The sequence below is a fragment of the Nematolebias whitei genome, chromosome 2 (genome assembly GCF_014905685.2).
Source record: "Nematolebias whitei isolate Nwh7 chromosome 2, NemWhi1, whole genome shotgun sequence".
In the NCBI taxonomy this organism is placed as follows: Eukaryota; Metazoa; Chordata; class Actinopteri; order Cyprinodontiformes; family Rivulidae; genus Nematolebias; species Nematolebias whitei.
Window position 1 is genome coordinate 45,732,215 of NC_056499.1, and position 21,445 is coordinate 45,753,659.

Sequence of the window (21,445 nt, forward strand, 5' to 3'; positions counted from 1 at the left end):
ACAGAAAAAAGTCCAACACAACTACATAAGTGCGTGGTGACGTAGATATTACGCAGAGCTCGAGTCCAGAAGGCGTTAGCCATAGCAGGCTAGGCTAATCTCCAACGCGCTGTAAGTTTTTGCTTCAAAATGAGTGTCCATGACCATCAGAATGTGACTGAACAAGCTTTCACAAGCCAAGAGAGAGCAGAGGACATAACTGATAAAAGAGGAAAGACTAATTTGGTGGTGTGGAAGTGGTTTGGCTTTCTAAAATCTGATAAACTGCAGGTTTCAGTCAGTGTGCTGTAAAATGTGATGGAGAGTTGTTCCAACTAGCGGTGGGAACACATCTAACTTGTAACACTTGATAGAATATGCTGAGAGTCAGAAGATGAAGCGAAGATGAAGCACAATAAAAGTTTGAGCCAACATGCCCCTAAAACAACAACCCCAGCTGCATCAAAAGATAAACCCATCCAGCAAACTTCTGTTTGCTGCATGGGTTATGTTCTGTTGTTGTTTAAAGTTAAAACTATTAATATTGACAAAGTTGAGTGTTTCATGTTTATTTGACGGTGATTTCAGATTTCTTTGAAGGCTAAATACAAATAAAAGGTGAACATTAATTTATTTGAAAAGTTTTTACAATTTTTCCAATGTTTTTACATTGTTTATATCGATATCGAATTATATCGTTATCGACCGAAATTAAGAACTATATCGTGATAAAAGTTTTGGCCATATCGTCCAGCCCCATCATCAGGGTCTGGGGGACCATGGTGCTGAAGACAGATGTGAAGTCCACAAACAGCATACGGACGTACAGTAGGACTCCTTCTGCTCCAGGTGGGTGAGAGCAGTGTGGACCACAGAGGAGATGGTGTCCTATGTTGATCGATTTTCATGGTATGCATACTGGTGAGGGTCCTCGTTGATGTTGATGGTTGTTTTGATGTGGGTCATGACCAGTTTTTCAAAGCATTTAGCAACTATAGGGGTGAGGGCCACTGGCCGGTAGTCATTCAGTCTAGACACTGTAGAGCTCTTTGGGACTGGGATGATGGTGGTGGTCTTCAGGCAGGTGGGAACTGTTGTCAGCGTAAGCGAGGAGCTAAAGATCTCGGCCAGCACCTTGCAGAGCTGATCGGAACAGTCTTTCAGCACCTTCCTGGGGATGTTGTCTGGGCCGGTTGCTTTGTGAGGATTAATCCTCCTGAAGGTACTCCTTACTTCAGCTGAGATCATGCTGAGAAACTCTTCTTCCAGTGTATCCTGATGCATGCTCAATAATCCACGTAGAAAAATATAAAAAAAGTTAAGTCAGGTCCTTTGGACATTCAAAAACAAAAACAAAAACAAACAAACATATAAAAACTGTAGAAACGTTTCGTCGTTCATCCAAAAGACTTCTTCAGTGGTGAGGTGAGTCTGGTGCTGGGTGGTCTGTTCGAGTCTTCAAAGTGTGCGTAGAACTTGTTGGGGGCATCAGGCAGTGATGGGTCTCTAAGGCACTGTTCACTTCTGCCTTTATAATCTGTTATACACTTAATGCCCCTCCACATGCTCTGTGTGCCTTGTGAGGTGAATTGACCCTGGATCATCTGTGCATATGTGGCACTGGCCCTTTTAATACCAATACTTGCCCCTCTTATACCACTTCACATGTGACGCTAAAGTTTCTACAGTGTGTGTTCTGATACAAACCGTGGCTTCGTTCAGACAGCTGGGTAGGCTGCCTGATGTTGGCAGGCAGCGGCTGAATCCAGATGTTTCCTCCAGAGGACTGAAGGCGCTGACACTGCGGGTCATCGCTGCTCTGGAGAACAGTGCCCCCTGCTGTCGCTCTAAGGGGATGTTGATACCTTGAGCTTTGATAGGCTGAGCCCTGCATTGACACAGGAAGGTTGGCCAAAAAACTAAAGTCAGTTTTATTACATCCATTTCAGCACAGATTTAAAAATTATATAAAACATACTGTGCATTTATGTATCTTCAGCTATGTATAAAATAAAGTATACTGTGTGCAAACATTAGTGAACAGCATGAACATGCTGCTCATGACTCAACCATTTAAGACAGATACCAAAAATATTTTATGACGTTTAATAGTTAAAAGTTTCAGTATTTATTTTGTATCAGAGCTCTGAGAAGGTACAATTCACTGTATGCATTTTTTTGTTCTCCCATATTGCATAAATAAGTTTATTAAAAGATCTGTAATAAAGAAACCATACAAATGTGACTCAAAAGACAAATTAGTTTAAAAATAATAATGTATAGTTTAAATGTCTAAATTTTACAAAAACATCAGCAGACCTGCTGTAACACTGTTCTAACAGCCCACTGTACGACGTGGCTACGTTATGTTACTAATGCCCCTTTTCCACCGTCACAGAGCGGATCAGATCAGTTCGGGTTGGTTCAGATCGGTTCGGGTCTGTTGTGTTTCCATGTACATTTCTGGACCAGCTCTGTAGGCGGGGACTAGAATCCAACTCGTCTTACCACCTGGTGGTGGTAGTGCTCCCTTAAGCTACTTACTAGCCACCACTAAACGTATTAGAAGAAGAACACCCTGAAGGTTTTGTCACGCGATGTTGTGGAAGAGATGTCATGCTCTAATGGAGTACCTCATGAGCTGTAACTTTAGACCTGATTCATAATCCTACCTTACTGCCTTCCCTGCTGCTTTAAACCCATGTGTTTTTCATTTTAGTATAGATTTTTACAATAAAGATGTATTAAAAATATCTTCACTTTTATTATTTACAGATATGCACAAGGTTCATGTTAAAATTGCAAAACTTCACACTGTGCTGTAATCTTTGAAACTGCTTTTACAATAAGATACAGACTTGAAAACAATTAGATTAAATTTTGTCCTTGAATTTTAAAGATTTGTCTTTCATTAAATTAAAACATAAATTTATTACTTATTAATCTAAAAAAGTTAAGTCTGGTCCTCTGGACATTCAAAAAACAAAACTAACAAAAAACATTTAGTTTATTTATTATAAACTGTATTGTTTGTTTTGTGAATGTCCAGAGGACCAGACTTAACTTTTTAGATTTTTCTACCTGGATTATTGAGCAGCATCAGGATATTAATTAATAAATATTCAGTTGGTTTGTGAACACCATGTGGTCCTAGAAGAGTTGAAGAGGTGGATGTTCATGTCTGTGCCTCCCTGGTGAAGATGCTGCTCCCACAACCCTGAAGCAGAAGAGGATGGATGGATGGATGGATGGATGGATGGACAGGTGGCGAAGGAGGAGACCATCAAACAGCAGGAGTGGTCAGTTCAGGTGAACTCCTGCCTGTTTGCTTCAGATCAGCTGTTCAAATCTCTGCAGGTTCAAATAAAAGGTGCACCAGGACTTTCAGCTGAATCTCTCGGGCCACAGTTGTATGGCCAATAACTGATAACTGTCCTTTATGAATTTTTTACTGTTTTTGTGTCACTTCATCCTAGAACCAAAAAATTATAACATAATAACAGTTGAGCAGATTCTGGTAATCTTTTCTTAGGATTCATTAAAGATCAAATGCAATTGGAAATTCTTCTCAACTTCCAGTATGAATTTAAACAAACACTATATGAACTTAACATTGTAAAATTTGTTTAGGAAATTTAATGTTAAAGGACACCACTTAAAAAAAAATGTTTAATATGAAAAGTAAGAAGTGAAAAATGTACAAAAATAAAAACTACTGCGTCCAACTAATGATTGTGTCTGTCCCTTGTCTCACGGGCTTCATCCAGAAGAAGACACAAGTGTTGTTCCTGCTGTGTCCGCTTCAGTTCTTCATGTTCATTCAGTGATGAAATAAGACTTTTCTTTACTGGACTCTTTTCTCTTTCTCTTCACTAGAAAGAAGAAACAGGTGGTTAATTCAAGCTACATACTGTTTTTGAATAAATGCATGAAACAAAGAAAGGTGCTGCTAACAGCTATAATAGATATATTAATAATAATAAACTGATCAAATAAGAAAATGAAAAATAAATTGATTTAAAAATAATGAAAATGATAATAATGGATATATGAATCAGAAAGTATTATACAGATGCAGATATTCTTTGTCATTCGCACCTCATGTGGTCCATGTGGTGGATCAAAATTATGTTCACAGGGTCCCAGTTACATCCAACAATAAAATATAAAAGAAAAACAGTAATAAGATCTAAGATATGAACTAATAAAAACATCAACTAAAAATATGATAAGCTCTAATAGCATAAAAACATTAAACACAATACGCAGAACAGCAGCACGGACATGAGTCTGTGTGAACAGATGAGCACGAATGAACACAGCAACATGAAACAGATCAGCAGCAACATGAAACAGATCAGCAGCAACATGAAACAGATCAGCAGCAACATGAAACTTATCAGCAGCAACATGAAACTGATCAGCAGCAACATGAAACTGATCAGCAGCAACATGATGTGATTCTTCACAGTGTTATATATTCATAAGGCTGCACAAACTCAAGTTCATGTTGCTGTTTGACGTATTGTTTTGATTGTTTACTGCTATTAGTGCTTAGTGTTTTATTAGTAAATGTTTTTTAGTTGATATTTTTCTTAATTCATATCTTAGATCTTATTACTGTTTTTATTTTACATTTTGTTGTCTGTAACTGGGACCCTGTGTACAAAGTACATAATTTCATCCCAATTCAGTATTTATTCAACATTTTATTTTTTTACTTTAAAAATAAAATAAATCAAGTCCTTATCGGCACAAATAAAGTGATGTGAAACATGTTGCATCTTACCGAGCACAGAAGCTGCAGCGTTGTCTGTGAGGTGCAGCTGGGCTGTGATGGAGACCTGTCAGGTGTAGACTCCTCTGATGGAGCAGGAGCAGGAGCCTGGAGGCTTGGAGGGTTTAATGTGGAGTTTAGAGATGAACCTTCACGCGCTGAAATATGTTCTGGATAAAATACAGTGAGAAACGGGACCGGAGGACAGTTAGCGTTTATGCAAATTAGCTTAGCATCGTAGCACCGATGTTGTACTATTATGGCGTCAGCCTCTTTTGTTAGTTAAAAATATGTTCAGAACCGATGGGATGAGTAATTTAAAATATGTTTAAAGTTAGAAAACACTCACCATCTTCTATAAATGGTTCAAGTAGAGCAGTAGTCGTGTCCAAACCACCCTCCAATCCTCCATCTAGCTCGCTTTGACTTTTTTCGTCGGCCACCAAGCACAACAACACCTGCACTTCTGCATTTGACCACGGCTTTGATATTATTGTTGTTGTATAAATTCAAAATACTAAAAGATACGCTCCTCGTGTTATCGCTAATGGCAAGCGGTAGAGAAAAAAATGGCGGATCGGGTTGTTTGGAAAGACTCCACAGACTCCTCCCCCCGACCAATCAGTGACCGACAGTGTTTCTGACGTCACGGCGCGGCTCGCTCGGAACCCTTGAGAAGCCGGGCCAGAATTTAGCGAGGCGAGCCGGTCACAGGAACAGTGGAAAGACCCCAAACGCGCTTCAAGCCGGAAATATCCAACCTGCGCCGTGACGGTGAAAAAGGTAAGTGTTTATATTAGTGTACAGTATTAGTAAATGCTTTTGTTAACCCCTAAAAGGACAGTTTAACAAGCTGTACATCAATGTCTCCCGTCGCTGAGGGATTTGAATAGTGAATGTTTGTAGATTTCAAGATGAGAGTGTTTTTCTGGTCTGGAATTCAGGTAAACCTAAATGTTTTTGGTTCAAAATATTCAAGTTGATAGGAGTTGCACTGTGGAGAAGAACAGAGGTACACTTTTTATTCTTCCAACATTTTTCAGTCAGGTCATCTGGACAGTTTCTTTTTTTTTTTGTGTTGAAACGTTTCGCCTTCGATCCGGAAGGCTTCATCAGTCAAGGAAACACACAACAAAACTGATTCTTCCCACAACAGCTTACTCCAAAGTGGAACAAACCAGTTTTGTTGGTGCTAAGTTGGTCTCTTTGGTACGCCCCCTCCTCCATTGCCGGCCCTCTTCCTTGTTGACAGTCATGTCAAACTGTTTGAAAACTTTGGAGTAAGCTGTTGGGGGGAAAATCAGTTTTGTTGTGTGTTTCCTTGACTAATGAAGCCTTCTGGATCGAAGGCGAAATGTTTCAGCACAAAAAGAAAGAAGAAACTGTCCAGATGACCTGACTGAGAAATGATGGATAGTATACCTGGATTATTGAGCATGGACTTTGTTACTTTTTATTCTTGTTCAAGGCAACGCAGAGTAATAGATCTTGGTGAGTGGAGGGAGCAACTTTATCCACCACCAGGTGCAATGAGGAGCCAGGGGTAGCAAATTTTGGCCTTGGCCCCCATAGATTAATCTTTGGCCACCCCAATCATTTGTGGAAACTATACTATACTTAAGCAATATAAAAACAAGAAAGCATATGTTCAAATGATCAAGATGGCCATTAAAAAAACAAACAAACACATATGGTGGCAGCCATCTTGGAAAATTGATATGGCAACCCAGTTTACCGGTGCAGTCACACACCAAGCTAGAAGCTGGTACCTCACTTATTTTTCAATTTATCACACTCACAGTGTGGATGGATGGACAGATGGAAATATTTCTATTTCCCCTCTCTATGACGGGGGACAAATAAAGAACAAACCAATCCAAACATAAAAGAATTGTCTGTTTCGGTGTACTTTGTAAATATAAATTTAGGGAAGTCTGCAGAGGATTGTTTTGAGGACAGAAACCAAGTGACAAAAATGTTACATTAGATTTTCTGAATCACAGATTCTGAATATTCATGTGATTTGAGAAAAACTGATGCAACACAAACAAGCTGCATTTTACATAGGGGTTGAATGACTACATATTTTTTAAAGACGACATTAACATAATGGTCGAGTCGACGTTGACTAGTCGATAATGTCATAGGAACTGAAGACGCAAAAAAATAGTTATTTATTATTAAAAAAATAATAATCATATTGGGAGCATATACTCCTACCATATATGATACTGAAAATAAGTAACAGGAAAACCAAAATTATTAAGCTGCAAAAGTTAGTTTTATTTTATTTCATTCACTAAATAAAATAAACCACCGCAGTGGTTGTGGATTCTCCAACGGTGGTGGTGGTGTGCGGTGCACAGCGGGAGTGATGCACGGTGGAATTTCCCGTGGTGCGCATCCCTGTTTTTATTTCATTTAGTGGATTAAATAAAATAAAAATAAAAACTATCCACCGGCGGTGGTGTGTAATGCACACCGGCGGCGTGTACAGCAACACACATGGTGGGGTGCGCGGTGGTAGATTTGCTGGTGGAGCACACCCGTTTTTATTTTATTTAGTGAATTAAATAAAATGAAACTAAGAACAGCGGTGCGGGCAGTGGTGGATTCCACCAGGAATTAAATAAAAAGAACGTAAAAAGAACATAATCTTTAGTGAAATACTTCCACACTGTTGATGAATTTCTACCTGTTTGGGAAGACTTTGCCTGCTCCTCAACTTCCATCTGCTTGGAAGACTCAGCTCTGTAGCCAGCGGCCCAGCTGATCACGTGACTGACTGTGACTAGTCGACGCCAAATTAAAGAACTCGTGAAACGTTCTAGAATTGACTAGTCGACTAGTCTATTCAACCCCTAATTTTACACATTATAAAAACAAACAAAACATCTGGTTCTTACAGTCCCTACAACGCAGCATAAACAAATTCAAGACAACAGCTGAGAGTTGTGTGTTTTTACTCCCTGGGCACATCGTTTCTGCTTCAGGTATTTATTTTGGAGTTGCAGCTCACGCAGCCTCAGTCAACCAGGAGGTGAATTTATCATGAAGGTTTAGTTTAGTTTTTAAATGAACTACGTTAACGTTGTTCTTATACCAGCTGCAACCTCAATAAATCTGATGTTAGTGTTTGAAATTCTTTATCTTTAATAATTATAGGTTACCACTAAGGACTTTTGTTCTTCTCTTTTGTTATAAGTTAAAGGAAGTAAGGTAGTAATAATTTTAGGGCTGATAAATGAATAAACAAAAACTGTGTGAGTACCTTCCAGAGCAGTCCTGTGCAGCTGTTAAAGAGGAGGGAGGGAACACAGCTGTGGGGGGACACGGCGTGGACAAAGTAGATGTCCCCGTGTCCAAACCTGTTGAGGTGGAGTACGATGACGTCATCGTTTCATCCACCGATGGGCTGCCCTTCAAGAAAAGCCTGTGAAGAATGGTTTTATATTAAACACTTTCTGACATTTACATGTTTCTGTAATCGTCATTTATTATTTTTGGTCATTGGTAAGACTTTTTTGTTTTGTTTTGTTCCTACGAAGGATTCAAGGTTCTTTATTTGTCATTCGCACCCCACGTGGTGGAACGAAATTACGTACACAGGGCCCCAGTTACCATGTTTGAAAAAAATTTAATTAAACTTAAACTACATCCAAAAGTTTCAGGTATTAATTTTCAGGAAGGTCAAAGTAATGAGTCTGAAATGATTTACAGTATCTTAACTAATGCCCTAGTGGTACCACAGGTGAACCTATAAACATGTTTCTGGACGTTTCTACATTTTGAATGTGCATTAGAAATCTGTCAATTTGACCACAATTACAAATATAACCAACATTTTTATTTTTTTTTGTTATTCTACATTATTTTCTCATTTAGCAAAAATGTAGTTTTTTTTTTAGATGTGCTGAAAATTTTGCAGCAATAAAATCATGCTTGCTCCTAACAAGGCCAACAGTAGACACAATAGGACAGATACATTTATAAATGTCTTCTGTTTGTTTGGTGTTAAAAGTATCGTCATGTACCTTCCAGTTCCTCGCATGTCCCGGATCTCCACGTTGAGGAAGGGCAGGAAAGGGTTCCCACAGAAGGGGCAGGTGGTGTTCAGGTTGGAGTCATCAGCCTTCCAGCCAGCCATGATCTCCTCATCGTACACCAGACAGTCACATGTTTTACACCGAGAGCAGCTGGAGATCAGCAGCTGGGGAGTGAAAACACATCAAAGGAGCCCTTAACTATGATTTATTTACTGAATAGATTATTAAAAATAACCAATGTTTTCCACCATTTTACTCTTATTGTTACAATGTTTATCTTTTCAGGTATTTAAAGTATTTCTATCAAAAATATTTCTTGAGAAAAGTTAAACCTATATGAATAAAAAAAACATGCGAGGTGAAAAGTGGTTTCAACAAATAGGATCTTGTTGCCCAATCTTGGTCCTTGAGGGTCACTATCCTGCCCGTTTCCTTGCTTTTTATTATGTCCTCAAATTCTGTAGAAGCGTGTTAATTACCTGTTCATTCAAATCAGGTGTGAGAGAACATATAAAACAAAGTTTAGATGTTCCTCTTAGCAGTGGAGATTTGAGTTATTTCAAGTAGAAACATACATTTGAGGTGTTTATCTGCTTTGACACATCTGATTTGAATGAATGAGAGTCCTGATCCAAAATTCCAACAAGGGGTCCAGGGTTGGGCCCAAATACCATTTTGGACCACCACCATGTTTAATTTGTTCCATCTCAATCTTCTACTGCTTATCCATAGACGGGTTGGGGAGGTAACAAATCCAGGGGAGAAACCCAGACATCCCTCTCCCCAGCATCACTTTCCAGCTCCACATAATGTACCCCGCGGCATTTCCATGCCAGAGAATATACACATATTCCTCCAGAGAGTTCTGGGTCTGCCCCATAATCTCTTACTCAGATGTGGGCAAGTTAAGGCCCAAGGGCCAAAAGCAGCCCTAGGACAATCTGTATCAGACCCCCAATATCCTTAGTAAAAAAAAAATACAAAGTAAAATAAAATTTAAAAAATAGAAATTTATCAATGAGACTTGAGAAATTTTAAATTAAACGTCTTGACTTTTTTAAAAACATTTTTAGGTAATTGTGTTTCAAGAACTAAAGTGAACCTTAAAGACTTAGAAACACAAATATATACGTTTGAATTGCATATTTCCACTAACATGTTATACATGTTAAGCTAACATGTATAACATGTTTAGCTAACATGCATAATATGTCACAAGAGCCAGTTTAAACAATATGTCTTATACCTGTAAAGGACATTGGTTTTTATAAAGCATGCAAACTATGCTACAACAAGAAAAGGCTTGAAAAAGGTCTTCTAGATAATCTGTCATAAAAAAACAATAAAATAAATCAAATTCTTTATGTGGCCCTTTGATTGCTTTAAGCATCTTGATGTGGCCCTTTGGAAAATATATGTTGCCCACCTCTGCCAGCGGGATGTGCTCAGTAACCCTGTACACGAAGGCATCCAAAAGGATCCTAATGAGATACCTGAACTACCTAAACTGACTCCTTTCAATGCGAAGGAGCAGTGGCTCTAAACAACTGGTTGTGCACCGACCTGTTGTGCGTCTCTGCTCTGCTGTGCCCCTCAGCACATTGCTCTGGTTGGTCGCCTTCCATCAATCAGCCAGTCATGTGTCATGGACAATCATTTTGAAAACCCACAAAAGAGTGAGTCCATGAAAGTCGAACCCCGAAGTATCGAGGGACTAGTGTACACACATATATACAGATTTAACAGTAAATAATACTATATAACCAGTTACTAGCTATTTTAAGGTGGTGGTGGTGCTGTTGGTCCTTCCCATCCTCCTGTTACCCCTCCTTCCCCTCAGTGAGGAGTTCTGATGGCATGTGGGACAACAGAGTTCTTCCGTCTGTTAGTCCTGCACTTGGGAAGGACCAGTCTGTCAGTGAACAGACTCCTCTGGGTGCTGACGACAATGTGCAGAGGGAGACTGCCATTTTCCATAGGGTACAGAAGTTTGCCCAGAGTTCTCTTCTCTTCCACCATCACCACAGAGTCCAGCTTCATGCCGACCACAGAGCTGGCCCGCCTGATCAGTTTGTCCAGTCAGGTCCTTCTTGGATACTTTGGAAACTACTGAAGGTACTGGAGAAGTCCAAGAAAAGAATTTGTGCTGTGCCACTTCCTTTACCTAGATGCAAGTGGGCTCAATGTAGCAGGTGAAGGATGGTATCCTCCACACCAACACCTGCCCGCTATGCAAACTGCAGACTGTCCAGAGCATGTTGCGTCTGGCGTCTGAGGAGGCTGAGGAAGAGCCACTCCAATGACTTCATCAGGTGTGAAGTGAGTGCCACAGGTTGGAAGTCATTCAGCTAACTGGACCAGTTCTTCTTAGGAACCAGAGCAATGCAGGATGTCTTCCAGAGGGTGGGCACTCTCCCCATCTGCAGGCTATGGTTGAAGATTTGTTGTTGTGGTTCTCCCAGTTCAGCAGCGCAGGTTTTTAGTAGTTGGGGACGCACCTTGCCCAGGCCCGCTGCTTTCCTAAGGTGAAGCTTTCTCAGCTGTTCTCTGACTTGCTCTGCTGTGATGTAAGGAGGAGAATGTGTAAGGTGGGGGTGGGGGTGGAGGAGGATGATGATGATGACGACGGGAGGTGTCTTGAGGGAAGGAGAGGTAGAAAAAGTACACTCAGTCACCCAGGTGAAGTCCTTTGGATGAAAGACAAAACATTTCTTTCAAAAAAGAAACTGTCCAGATGACACGATTCAACTGTTTTGTGAAGAAGCTGCAGTGAGGGTGGGGGGGATGAGGGGTTGGATGGGTTTGTTAGATCTGTTGAAGAAGTTGTTTAGTTTGGATGCCTTCATTTTCCCATCGAGCATGTTTCCCCACCCATGTTTCTGCCTATAATTTTGGGTGTGCTATGGGGTCTCCAGTTTCTCCTATTGTTGCCAACCTGTACCTGGAGGAGGTAGAAAAGAGAGCCTTGACGTCCTTTTCAGGGACACCACCAAGTCATTGGTTCAGGTATGTTGACGACACCTGGGTTAAAATTAAATCTCAGAAGTCCAACATTTTACTGATCACATCAACTCGGTGGAGAAATACATCAAGTTCACATGAGAAGATGTAAAAAATAGCAGGTTGGCTTTCTTGGACTGTGAGGTCTCAGTCTCTGATAGAGGACATTTGCAAATCGACGTGTACCGCAAACCCACCCACACAGACCAGTATTTGCAGTTTGACTCCCATCACCCTTTGGAGCACAAGTTAGGAGTCATCAGGACTCTGTACCACAGAGGAGACAGTGTCTTCACTAACTCAGGAGCCAGGCAGAAGGAGAAATCCTACACAAAACAGGCTCTAGAGCAATGTGGATATCCTAACTGGGCCTTCCTGAAAGCAGAGAAGAAACCCAAACAGGACTCCAGTCAGCCAACAGGTGAAAAGGAGGAACCCAGACCCAGACCAGTGGTCATTCCATATGTTGAGGGAGTATCAGAGAAACTGAGACGTTTATTTTCTAAACATAACGTCCCAGTGGCTTTTAAACCCCCAAAATACATTACGGCAAAGACTGGTTCATCCCAAAGATCCAGTCCCCCGGCACAAACAGAGTAATGTTGTGTATGCTGTTCAGTGTCAGGAGGGCTGTGATCAGTCTTACATCGGGGAAACTAAACAGCCACTGGCCAAAAGGATGGACCAGCACAGAAGATCAACATCATCAGGCCAGGACTCTGTGGTCTACACTCATCTCCAGGCCAGCGGTCACTCTTTCAGGGATGAAGATGTTCACATCCTGGACAGAGAGGAACGATGGTTTGAGAGAGGAGTAAAGGAGGCCATCTTTGTGAAAAGAAATCGTCCATCGTTAAACAGGGGTGGAGGCCTCCGGGTTCAACTGTCCCCCTCTTACAATGCTATGATTGCTAGTATCACTCAGCCCTCTGTGAATAGTAAACAGCCATCAGTGTGCTAATGATCCATTGTTAGGCTGATGGTCCTTCTTGAGCATGTGATCAGCTGGTTTTGGTTGTCAGCAGCAAAACTGGTTGATCCACTCTGGGAAGGTGCTATTTAAGAGACTGAGCTGAAAACAACACCTCAGACTGAGGAAGTCTTTTGAATGAGAGACGAAACGTTTCTACATTTTTTTGCTTGTTTTGTTTTTTGAATGTGCAGAGGACCAGATTGAACTTTTTTGGATTTTTCTACCTGGATTATTGAGCATGCATCAGGATGTGGTATATATCAAGCAATATTATTGTGATGTATGATCACCAGAAAGTGCGTTGAAGGGTCTCTCTCACCAGAATGAGCTGTCAGAATGTCCACAACTGCTTAAATTGATACCAGCAAGGCCTGAGATGCTCCGGTGATTGAGAGGAGGATTTTTCCTCAAAGGTCACCTATCATCGGTTTGAGGGACGAAGGTCCGGCCACTGGCTCTGAAGTCAACTGGGATTTACCACTCTGCGGTGTGATGTTCTGGTTCGTCAGGTTCTCTCGTCCTGAGACGTTTGCAGAAAATATGTTTTTCTTCTTCCCAGGACATCTCACTAGGAGGAAGATTCTTCTCTAAAGTTTGCTCGAAGTTCAATGCTTGAAAAAGATGTGATGGAAGTAGTTGTGTAGAAGCATAAGTGAAGAAGTGTAGAAGTGGTGTAGAAGTGAAACTTAACTGTCTGTGTGTTACAGACTGACTTTGGTACACACCTCAGAAGAGGGGGTGGTCCTAACTCTTTGTCATGTTTTATAAAATCACAGTCCATTTTCTCGGTCTGCCTTTAAAAGTCACCCTTCTTTTAAAAGGAGAAAAATAAAACATGATTATATTAAAGAGATTACTTAAAACACACATTTTCATAAATAAACATTCAGATAAGACATATTTTGAAATAACATGCAATGTTCATCAAAAGGTGTCGCTGTTCATCTCCTGGAAAGAAAATGTCATGAAACAAAAGGGTTCTCATGGTGTAATCTGCATGGGAACCCATCCTGGGAGTAATACTCCTTTTTTTTGTTGATAAAAGTTAAAGTCTTGGCAGATGTTTCACTTCAAGGTCGTTTGAACCAAACTCATTAAAACGATCTGTTTGTTTCATGTGAAATGAGTTCATATTGGCAGAGGTTAACACAGTGACAGTTTTTTTTAAATACATTCACATTAGTGTCAACTAAGGAGTTTGTGAGCTGAGTTGAACACCTGTAAAATAAAGTCTGTTTGTTCCCAAGGGAATAGATGCATCTTATTTTAAACAGTTCAAAACACAAAACACATGAATGATGTTTGTTTGAGATGAGGTGAACTGTTTCTGTTAAAGCTGAGGTGAACTGTTTCTGAGGTGGTGTTCCGTTTCTGAGGTGGTGTTCCCCTACACATCAAAAAAGGAAAAAAAAATTCAAAGAGGCAGAGGAAATAGTTTTGTAACTGGATCAAATAAAGTGCTGAAAATAAAAACAAAAAAGATTTCTGAACTAATTCATCTTGAGAGAAACACAATAAGAAAATAAGTTAAAAATACATTAACAAAACCTAAAATAACTCAGACCTTAAACCCCATAAAAGTTGCAACAACAGCAAAAAGCGTTTACCGTACTTGCCGCTGTACACGTCGCACCGCCGTATAAGTCGCATCAGTCCAAATATGTCTAATAAAGTGGGAAAAACATAAATATGTTGCTTCGCCGTATAAGTTGTATCTATTATGCGTCACCGCTGACAACCCAGAAATGTGGGCCAGTGTTGTGCCAAAGAGCAAATGGCTGCCAAATGGTGGCCGTGGGAGCATACACGGGAGGACTTTAACAAGAATTTAACAAGATTAACACTTAAAAACAATTATTTGTTTGCTCGAAATTATAGCAAAGATGTGTCTCAGTTTAACTTTCCTTAATAAATGCACTTTGATGGTCAAATCAGCTGTATTTCAAAAACCAATTTGCGGAAGCGGGAGCGAGCAGAGGGACGACTCTCTGTTCATTTCTTTGAAATTTAACAAGATAACACCTAAAAACAATTATTTGTTTGCTCAACATTATAGTAAGGCTGTGTCTCAGTTTAACTTTTCCTTAATAAATTCACTTTAACGGTCAAATCAGCTGCATTTTGCCTGGGCAGTGCGGTGAAATGCAGCTGATTTTCCGTTTGCTCCAGGAGTTCCGGAGCGAGACGAAGGTGGCTTGGTATAGCAAGCCAAGTGTCTCATTAATATCCACTTTTACCTATTAATGAGACCCTTGGCTTGCCATATTAGTCGAGGGCCCTCTAGTGGCTGAAAATTGTAGTGTTCAATATTTTCCATATCAGATTGAATGAAATCATCAGAACTCAGCCAAAAATTGGGTTATAAATATGGGAAAAAACAAATATGTCGCTTCGCTGTATAAGTCACAGGTATGCTAATTTATGCAAAAAAACTGTGACTTATACAGCAAAAAAATATGGTACTTTGGGAAGAGAAAAACCAAACATATTTGACATTTCTTTAGCAAAAAAACAAAATCACTCCAAATCTCAGTTTGCCTTGAAACATATCTTGAACCAAGAGTTTAGGTCTTTGATTAAACTATAAAGTTCTAGTCCGAAGAGTTCATGTTTTTACCTCCATGGCATAGTTGTTGAAGATGCTGGTGTTGCTGGTGTAGTGAGAAGAACCAAGATCTGACTTGTCTGGCAGCAGGAATCCAGGCGGAGACAGTGCACTCCCTGCAGACGTCCAGTCAATGTGACAGGAGAAAAAAGAAAATCATCTCACTGCTGACAGATTTCAGTCATATTTCTGCTATTAAAAAAAATATATATATAAATACATCTTTTTAAAACTAACTTGTAAAAGTTACCCTGATTCTCTGATTCTGTTTGAAAAGGTAAATTTTTTAAAGCATCCACTGAGGAGAATTTGTGTTTACCAGGAAGAAGAGATGAGGGTTTTCCAAGGCTGCAACTTGCAGGGAGGCTGTCCACTCTGCTATGGATGGAGCTGTGTTTGGGGCTCCTGCGAGGCTCTGGGGGACCAACAAGGCCATTTTTTTTAGGAAAGACTACTGAACACTCTGACTCTGTACATTCAGCTTCATCAAGCAGGAAGGAGCAGTCTGGATCTCCAACAGTGAGGGAGGACACACTCAGATGGTCACTATGAGTGTCCTGATCAGACAGAAAAGTCAAAAGTTAAAGCAAAATCAAGTCAATATTGACTGATACAACAAAGTATTACATATATAAAAACATCACCACTGGAATTCTAATCAACTTCAGAACACTTAAATTGAGCTACTGAAGAAAAAGGTGTTCACATGACAGGATGCCATATCTTAAGAAATAAAGTCCACCAAGGTCTCTGTGATTTTCTTTAGGAGGCTTTTATCCATCAGGTTTGAGGAAAGAAAAATTATGCAAAAAGACAACACTATATGCTGCAAAGCGACAGAAAAACACAATTTGAAAGTTTCTGCCTAAATTTACCTTGATAAAAATGAATAAACATAAATAAATAAATGAAAAAAATTGAGTTGTGACTAGCTAAATGTATGTAAACATTTTATAAAACACTTCCGTATACAGGAGAAGGATTTAATCTGTATTAGGGATGGGGTCGATCCGATCCAGTATCGGTCTCCGATACCAGCATAATTTACGTATCGGATTTTTCCGATCCACCTGCCGATATTTCCGATCCATGCATGTCTGTGGTTGCGCTGCATGTTGGCTTCAAACTATGGAATGGATTTCCTGAACGGAGACGTGTCTCATGAGCCCAGAGTAATAAGACCCGCCTCACATTCAGGAAATCCAGTTCATAGTTTGCAGCCAGCTACAACGTGAGGACTGAGTTAGCAGCACTGTGGCTAACAGCTAACAAAGTTTTCATCTAAACATGTCCGCTGTGTGGAAGTATTTTACACTAAACACCACAAAACAAGACAGCAATGTCTGCAGAGCCATAGCGCCACATTAAACCGTGATAAAGTTAGTTTTACGATGGACATTCGAGCTCCGTGGCTTCAGCGGGGCGCTGCTCTTTGCTCAACCCAAAACAGGCAACTCGACCCCGGCCAGCCGCGTCCAATCTGCCCCGCTCAGTCTGCCCGTCTCTGAAGAGGGACAGACTGAGCGGGGCTGCCCCAAATCAGGCTGCCTGCTTCGTATTGAACAAGAAGAAGACATCGCTGAAGACACGGAGCTCAAATGTTTACAGAGAAGTTGCTAAACTTCATAATTAATGATCAACCACTATCAGTTGTAGAAAACTAAGAATTTCTCAGCTTGATACTTGCAGCCAAGATATAGTTTACCCTCCAGGAGATATTTATCAGTACAACAGTAGACAATCATAAAAAACATATGATTTGAAAATTATATTAAAAACAAAAACAGCTACATTATAAAGTTATGTAAAATACTAAAAACAGGAACATGTCTGTTGGTTTATGCCATGAACTTAGCAGGTGTTTGAAGACATTTAACATTTTATTTAATTTAATTAATTTATTCATTCATTTAAAAGAAACAAAATAAAAAAATAAATCGTCAAAAAGAAAACATTGAATGAAAAGAGTGCAGAAAGAAGAAAAAAGATTTCTAATATATCTGCCCCTTATTTAAAAAAAATATAAAATAACTTTAAACAATCACTTAAATTAATAACTTTAATATCCACTTTAAAGCTAGGAATAAAAAAACATGTTTTGTGTTAGCAGAATTTAATTCTAACTTTAAAACTTATCCAACATTAATACAACTTACTTCAAATTGACTTTTTGGACATGCATGTATATATTTGTACAAATTGTACTTGAGAGGAGATTATTACAGCCTCATATAAAATCAATGATGATCATGATATCGGAACTGGATCGGTATCGGCCGATATTCAGACGTAGGTATCGGGCTCGAATCGGAAGTTTAAATAAGTGGATCGGTGCATCTCTAATCTGTATTATAAATAATGTTTGTGTTACAGTAGAATGAAAGGTTTTATAGTAAATAAATTATATTTATGTTTGAAATTTGACCAGAGAATTAGAATTGGTGTAGTTTTTGTCAAAAGTACAACTGTGTTCTCAAATACTTTTCTTTTTTGCACTCATTTCTGGCTGACAGAAACACAGCTGAACCATGGCTGAAATGACCAATGCATTATTTGAACCAGAAATGTGTTTCTACTTTCAAATAGAGCTGTAACAACAGTACCTTGGTAGGTGTGGTGTACGTAGCGAGACGTGAATACCAGCGGCTTGCCTTCTCAGCCACACCCTTTCCAGCAGAAAACATGCTGGTCTTAAAGACGTCTAGTGTTGGTGTGAGCAGATTGTCCAGGGCGAAGGAGGAGGTGGGTGAAGGTGATGACAGACTGATGCTGTCGACCTCCTCCTGGAAGGGGCTGAGGCTGGGGCTGGTGCTGGAGCTCTGACAAGAAGGGGATGATATCAGACGCTGACGAGTGATGGGCTGGGAAGGTGAGGTTTGATGGAAGGTGCGGGAGCGTGGCACTTCGGCCATTCTGAAAGGGGAACTGTGGGGCAGGCTGGATCTGCGGGGGGCGGAGGCTGAGGAGGGGTGGAGGAGGAGTGGGCTGGCAGGGTCTGAGGTCAGGTCAGAGCTGGGTGTGCGGCTGCTCAGCGGCGTGTCCAAGTGGTTCATGTAGACCTCAATCTCTCTGGCTAGGTTCCTGCGAGCTTTTGGCGTGCCGGCCTCATCTTCATCCATGTACTGATCAGAACCTGGATTTCCAGCCTGCATTTCAGCTGCTAGAAGGGAAAGCGGGTCGTAGCCAGTTTCAATTCCGGTGCGCCTGATAGCTTTATTGGACGTTACAGCACTCACTCCACCATAGCTGGCACTGCGTTCGATGGGTTTCTTGTGAGTTTTGCTGCATGAATTAATCTCTGCGACAGGCTTGTCTATTTCTATGTCTTCAAAATCAAAAATGGTCTCTGTATGACTCCTGTCTTCATCACTGGAAACATGCCCTTCCTCTTCCTCCTCACAATATCTAAAAGCACCCCCAGCTTTGACAGAAAGTCCTTCATACCCTCCCTGCCCTCGAGAAAGAGATCTTTTACTGTAATTAGCACTAGAAAGAATTTTGGCATCTGCACCCAAGTGCCCTGCAATCTTTTCTGGGTCAGTTTCAGCCTGACTCATCCCCAGACCGAGGACAGTGATGCCTCCACTGCCTGCAGTGTCCCCACTCAAGCGACGACCCCTCACAAACTGCCGGTCTAGAGCAGAGCTGCTGCCGGTGCTGCCCACCACCTCCTCCAGAACACTCCTATGTCTTTTGATCAAAGAGTTGCAGTGAATGTCACCGATCTCATCCAGAGAGGAGGTGAAGAGGAGACCTGCCACATGGCCTGCAGAGAGAAAGAAACACCAACTAACAAAAATCCCTGACAGGAGAGAGGAAAAATGCTCCAAGGAAAAACTGGTGCATCATATTAATTTTGTTGCAAGAACAGTGTGACATAAATTGAATGAAACTAAACATTAGGGATGCACTGGTACTTTTTCAAACAAAGTCTAAATGAAAATCAGGACCTCTGACCAGATGACCTGACTCAACCTTGTTAGATTTATCTACCTGGATTATTGAGCAAGGATCAAGACAAGTCTCAGTACAATTACTTACATTAATATACTTGAGGTTACAAAGTACCAATACGAGAACTAGAAAATGCCTCCCACTGCTGTCCGTAAACTCTTTGAACTAAGTAGAGTGTTGTTGTTTTAGATGTTTAACCAAATTACTTATGCATGCATATTTGGCATTCCACTTTACTTTTTCAGCATTGTTCATTTACAAATGCCTCCACATGGGTTCTGCAGTCATTTATGAGTGCACCAACACGTTGGACCTGTACCCAGTACTGATATCACTGCATCCCTACTAAACATGTAACTAATGTCCTTTGTCCTAAATAATCGTTTGCTGTTTAGCTCATCAAACTCACATAAACAGTCCTGATGCATGGTCAATAATCCAGGTAGAAAAATCTAAAAAAGTTAAATCTGGTCCTCTGGACATGTCCAGAGGACCAGATTTAACTTTTTTACACATAAACAGTGCTCTGAAACAAAGCTAAAATCGTTTAAATGTGATAAAAAAGTTAGTTTTTGAAAAATATGTTCAATAATAAACTGTGTCCTCGCTAATTAACTTAGCTAAACTTTAATGTTTAAAAATACCTGCGCTAGCAGAGCTCTTGGGTTTGCAAGATGAATCTTCGTATGGATAACTGCTGCGAACTATTTCTCGGGGTTTGAAGGAGGAATTCATGTCTGAGTCCAACTGAGGGAGGCAGTCTTTACTTCCCTTTGCACTTTCTGTCTCCGACACTGAACACAGAGACTTTCATTTAAACCTGGACTTTTTAAAAATTGTCAAAACTTCAAACTGTGACAATACTTAGATTTTCATAAGAACTAAAAAGAGAAAAAAATTGATCACTGAACAAGATTAACAGAAAACATCTCCTGATGTTAGAATAAATTGTAAATCAGGTGTTTCTAATCAAGTTCAGTCTTAAAGAGATTAAAGAAAACGATCAGGTAAAATTAGTTCAGACATCCTACTGACGGGAGCTGCAGTCGCTCTCCTTCTTGTCATCTTTGTTGGGGGCTGTGCCCTGCGGGGTGGGTTCACCTCTCCGAACCTCCTCTTTGGACAGGGAGTTATAACCCAAATCTGACTGATCTCCTGAAAAACCGAAGAAACAGAACACAACAGAGATGAAATGCAAACATGTTCTGGAGTTTATGACAGTGGACCACAAAGATTTACAACGCAACACAGAAAGTCTCAGTGAAACTCTCTCCATATTTGTTTACAGTCCTTCATTTTCACAAGAGTGGAGGAAGGAATACACAGGTCAACTACATTCTGTGTAGAAGAGGAAACCTGAGGGAGATTGGAGACTGTAAGGTTGTGGCAGGAGAGAGTGTGGACAGACAGCAAAGGATGGTTGTGTGTAGAATGACTGTTGTTGAGAAGAAGAGAATAAGAGTAAAATCAGAGAAGAAGACCAAATGGTGGAAGCTGAGAAAAGAAGGTTGTTGTGAGAAATTCAGAGAGGAGATGTTAAAGGCTCTGGGTGGTAAGAAAGAGCTTCCAAATGACTGGGTTACTACAGCAACAGTAACTAGAGAGACAAGTAGGAAGGTACTTGGTGTGTCATCTGGACAGAGAATGGATGATAAGGAAACCTGATGGTGGAATAGTGAAGTGCAGGACTTTGTTCAAAGAAAGAGGTTAGCCAAGAAGAAATATGACAGTGAGAGGACTGAAGAGAGGAGACAGGAATATAAGGAGATGCAATGTACAGTAAAGAGGAGGTAGCAAAGGCAAATCAGAAGACATATGATGAGTCATATGTAGGGCTAAACACTAAAAAGAGGGCGAGAAGGACTTGAACCGACTGGTGAGACAGAGGGATCAGGCTGGAAAGGATGTGCAGCAGGTTAGGCTTGTTAAAGTTAGGAATGGTAATGTTCTAACAAGTGAGGAGAGTGTGACAGGAAGATGGAAGGAGTACTTTGAGGAGCTAATGCATGAAAAGAATGAAAGATAAAGAAGAGTAGAGGTCATAGAAACTTTGGACCAGGAAGTGGGAAAGATTAGTGAGGGTGAAGTCCAAAAAGCTCTGACAAGAATGA

General features: G+C 40.4%; 1 protein-coding gene across 1 annotated transcript in view; it reads right to left on the reverse strand.

Annotated features, from left to right (window-relative positions):
• LOC119427012 (C-myc promoter-binding protein) overlaps positions 1-21,445 on the reverse strand; it is a 167,259-nt gene that overhangs the window by 20,248 nt on the left and 125,566 nt on the right. The window contains exons 22-29 of the mRNA XM_037694588.1: positions 20,370-20,489; positions 19,979-20,128; positions 17,984-19,146; positions 15,700-15,937; positions 15,393-15,496; positions 8,791-8,966; positions 8,028-8,189; positions 1,687-1,867 (exon numbers count right to left, since the gene is read on the reverse strand). Coding sequence (XP_037550516.1) covers positions 1,687-1,867; positions 8,028-8,189; positions 8,791-8,966; positions 15,393-15,496; positions 15,700-15,937; positions 17,984-19,146; positions 19,979-20,128; positions 20,370-20,489 — 2,294 coding nt within the window. The remainder of the gene's footprint in view (positions 1-1,686; positions 1,868-8,027; positions 8,190-8,790; positions 8,967-15,392; positions 15,497-15,699; positions 15,938-17,983; positions 19,147-19,978; positions 20,129-20,369; positions 20,490-21,445) is intronic.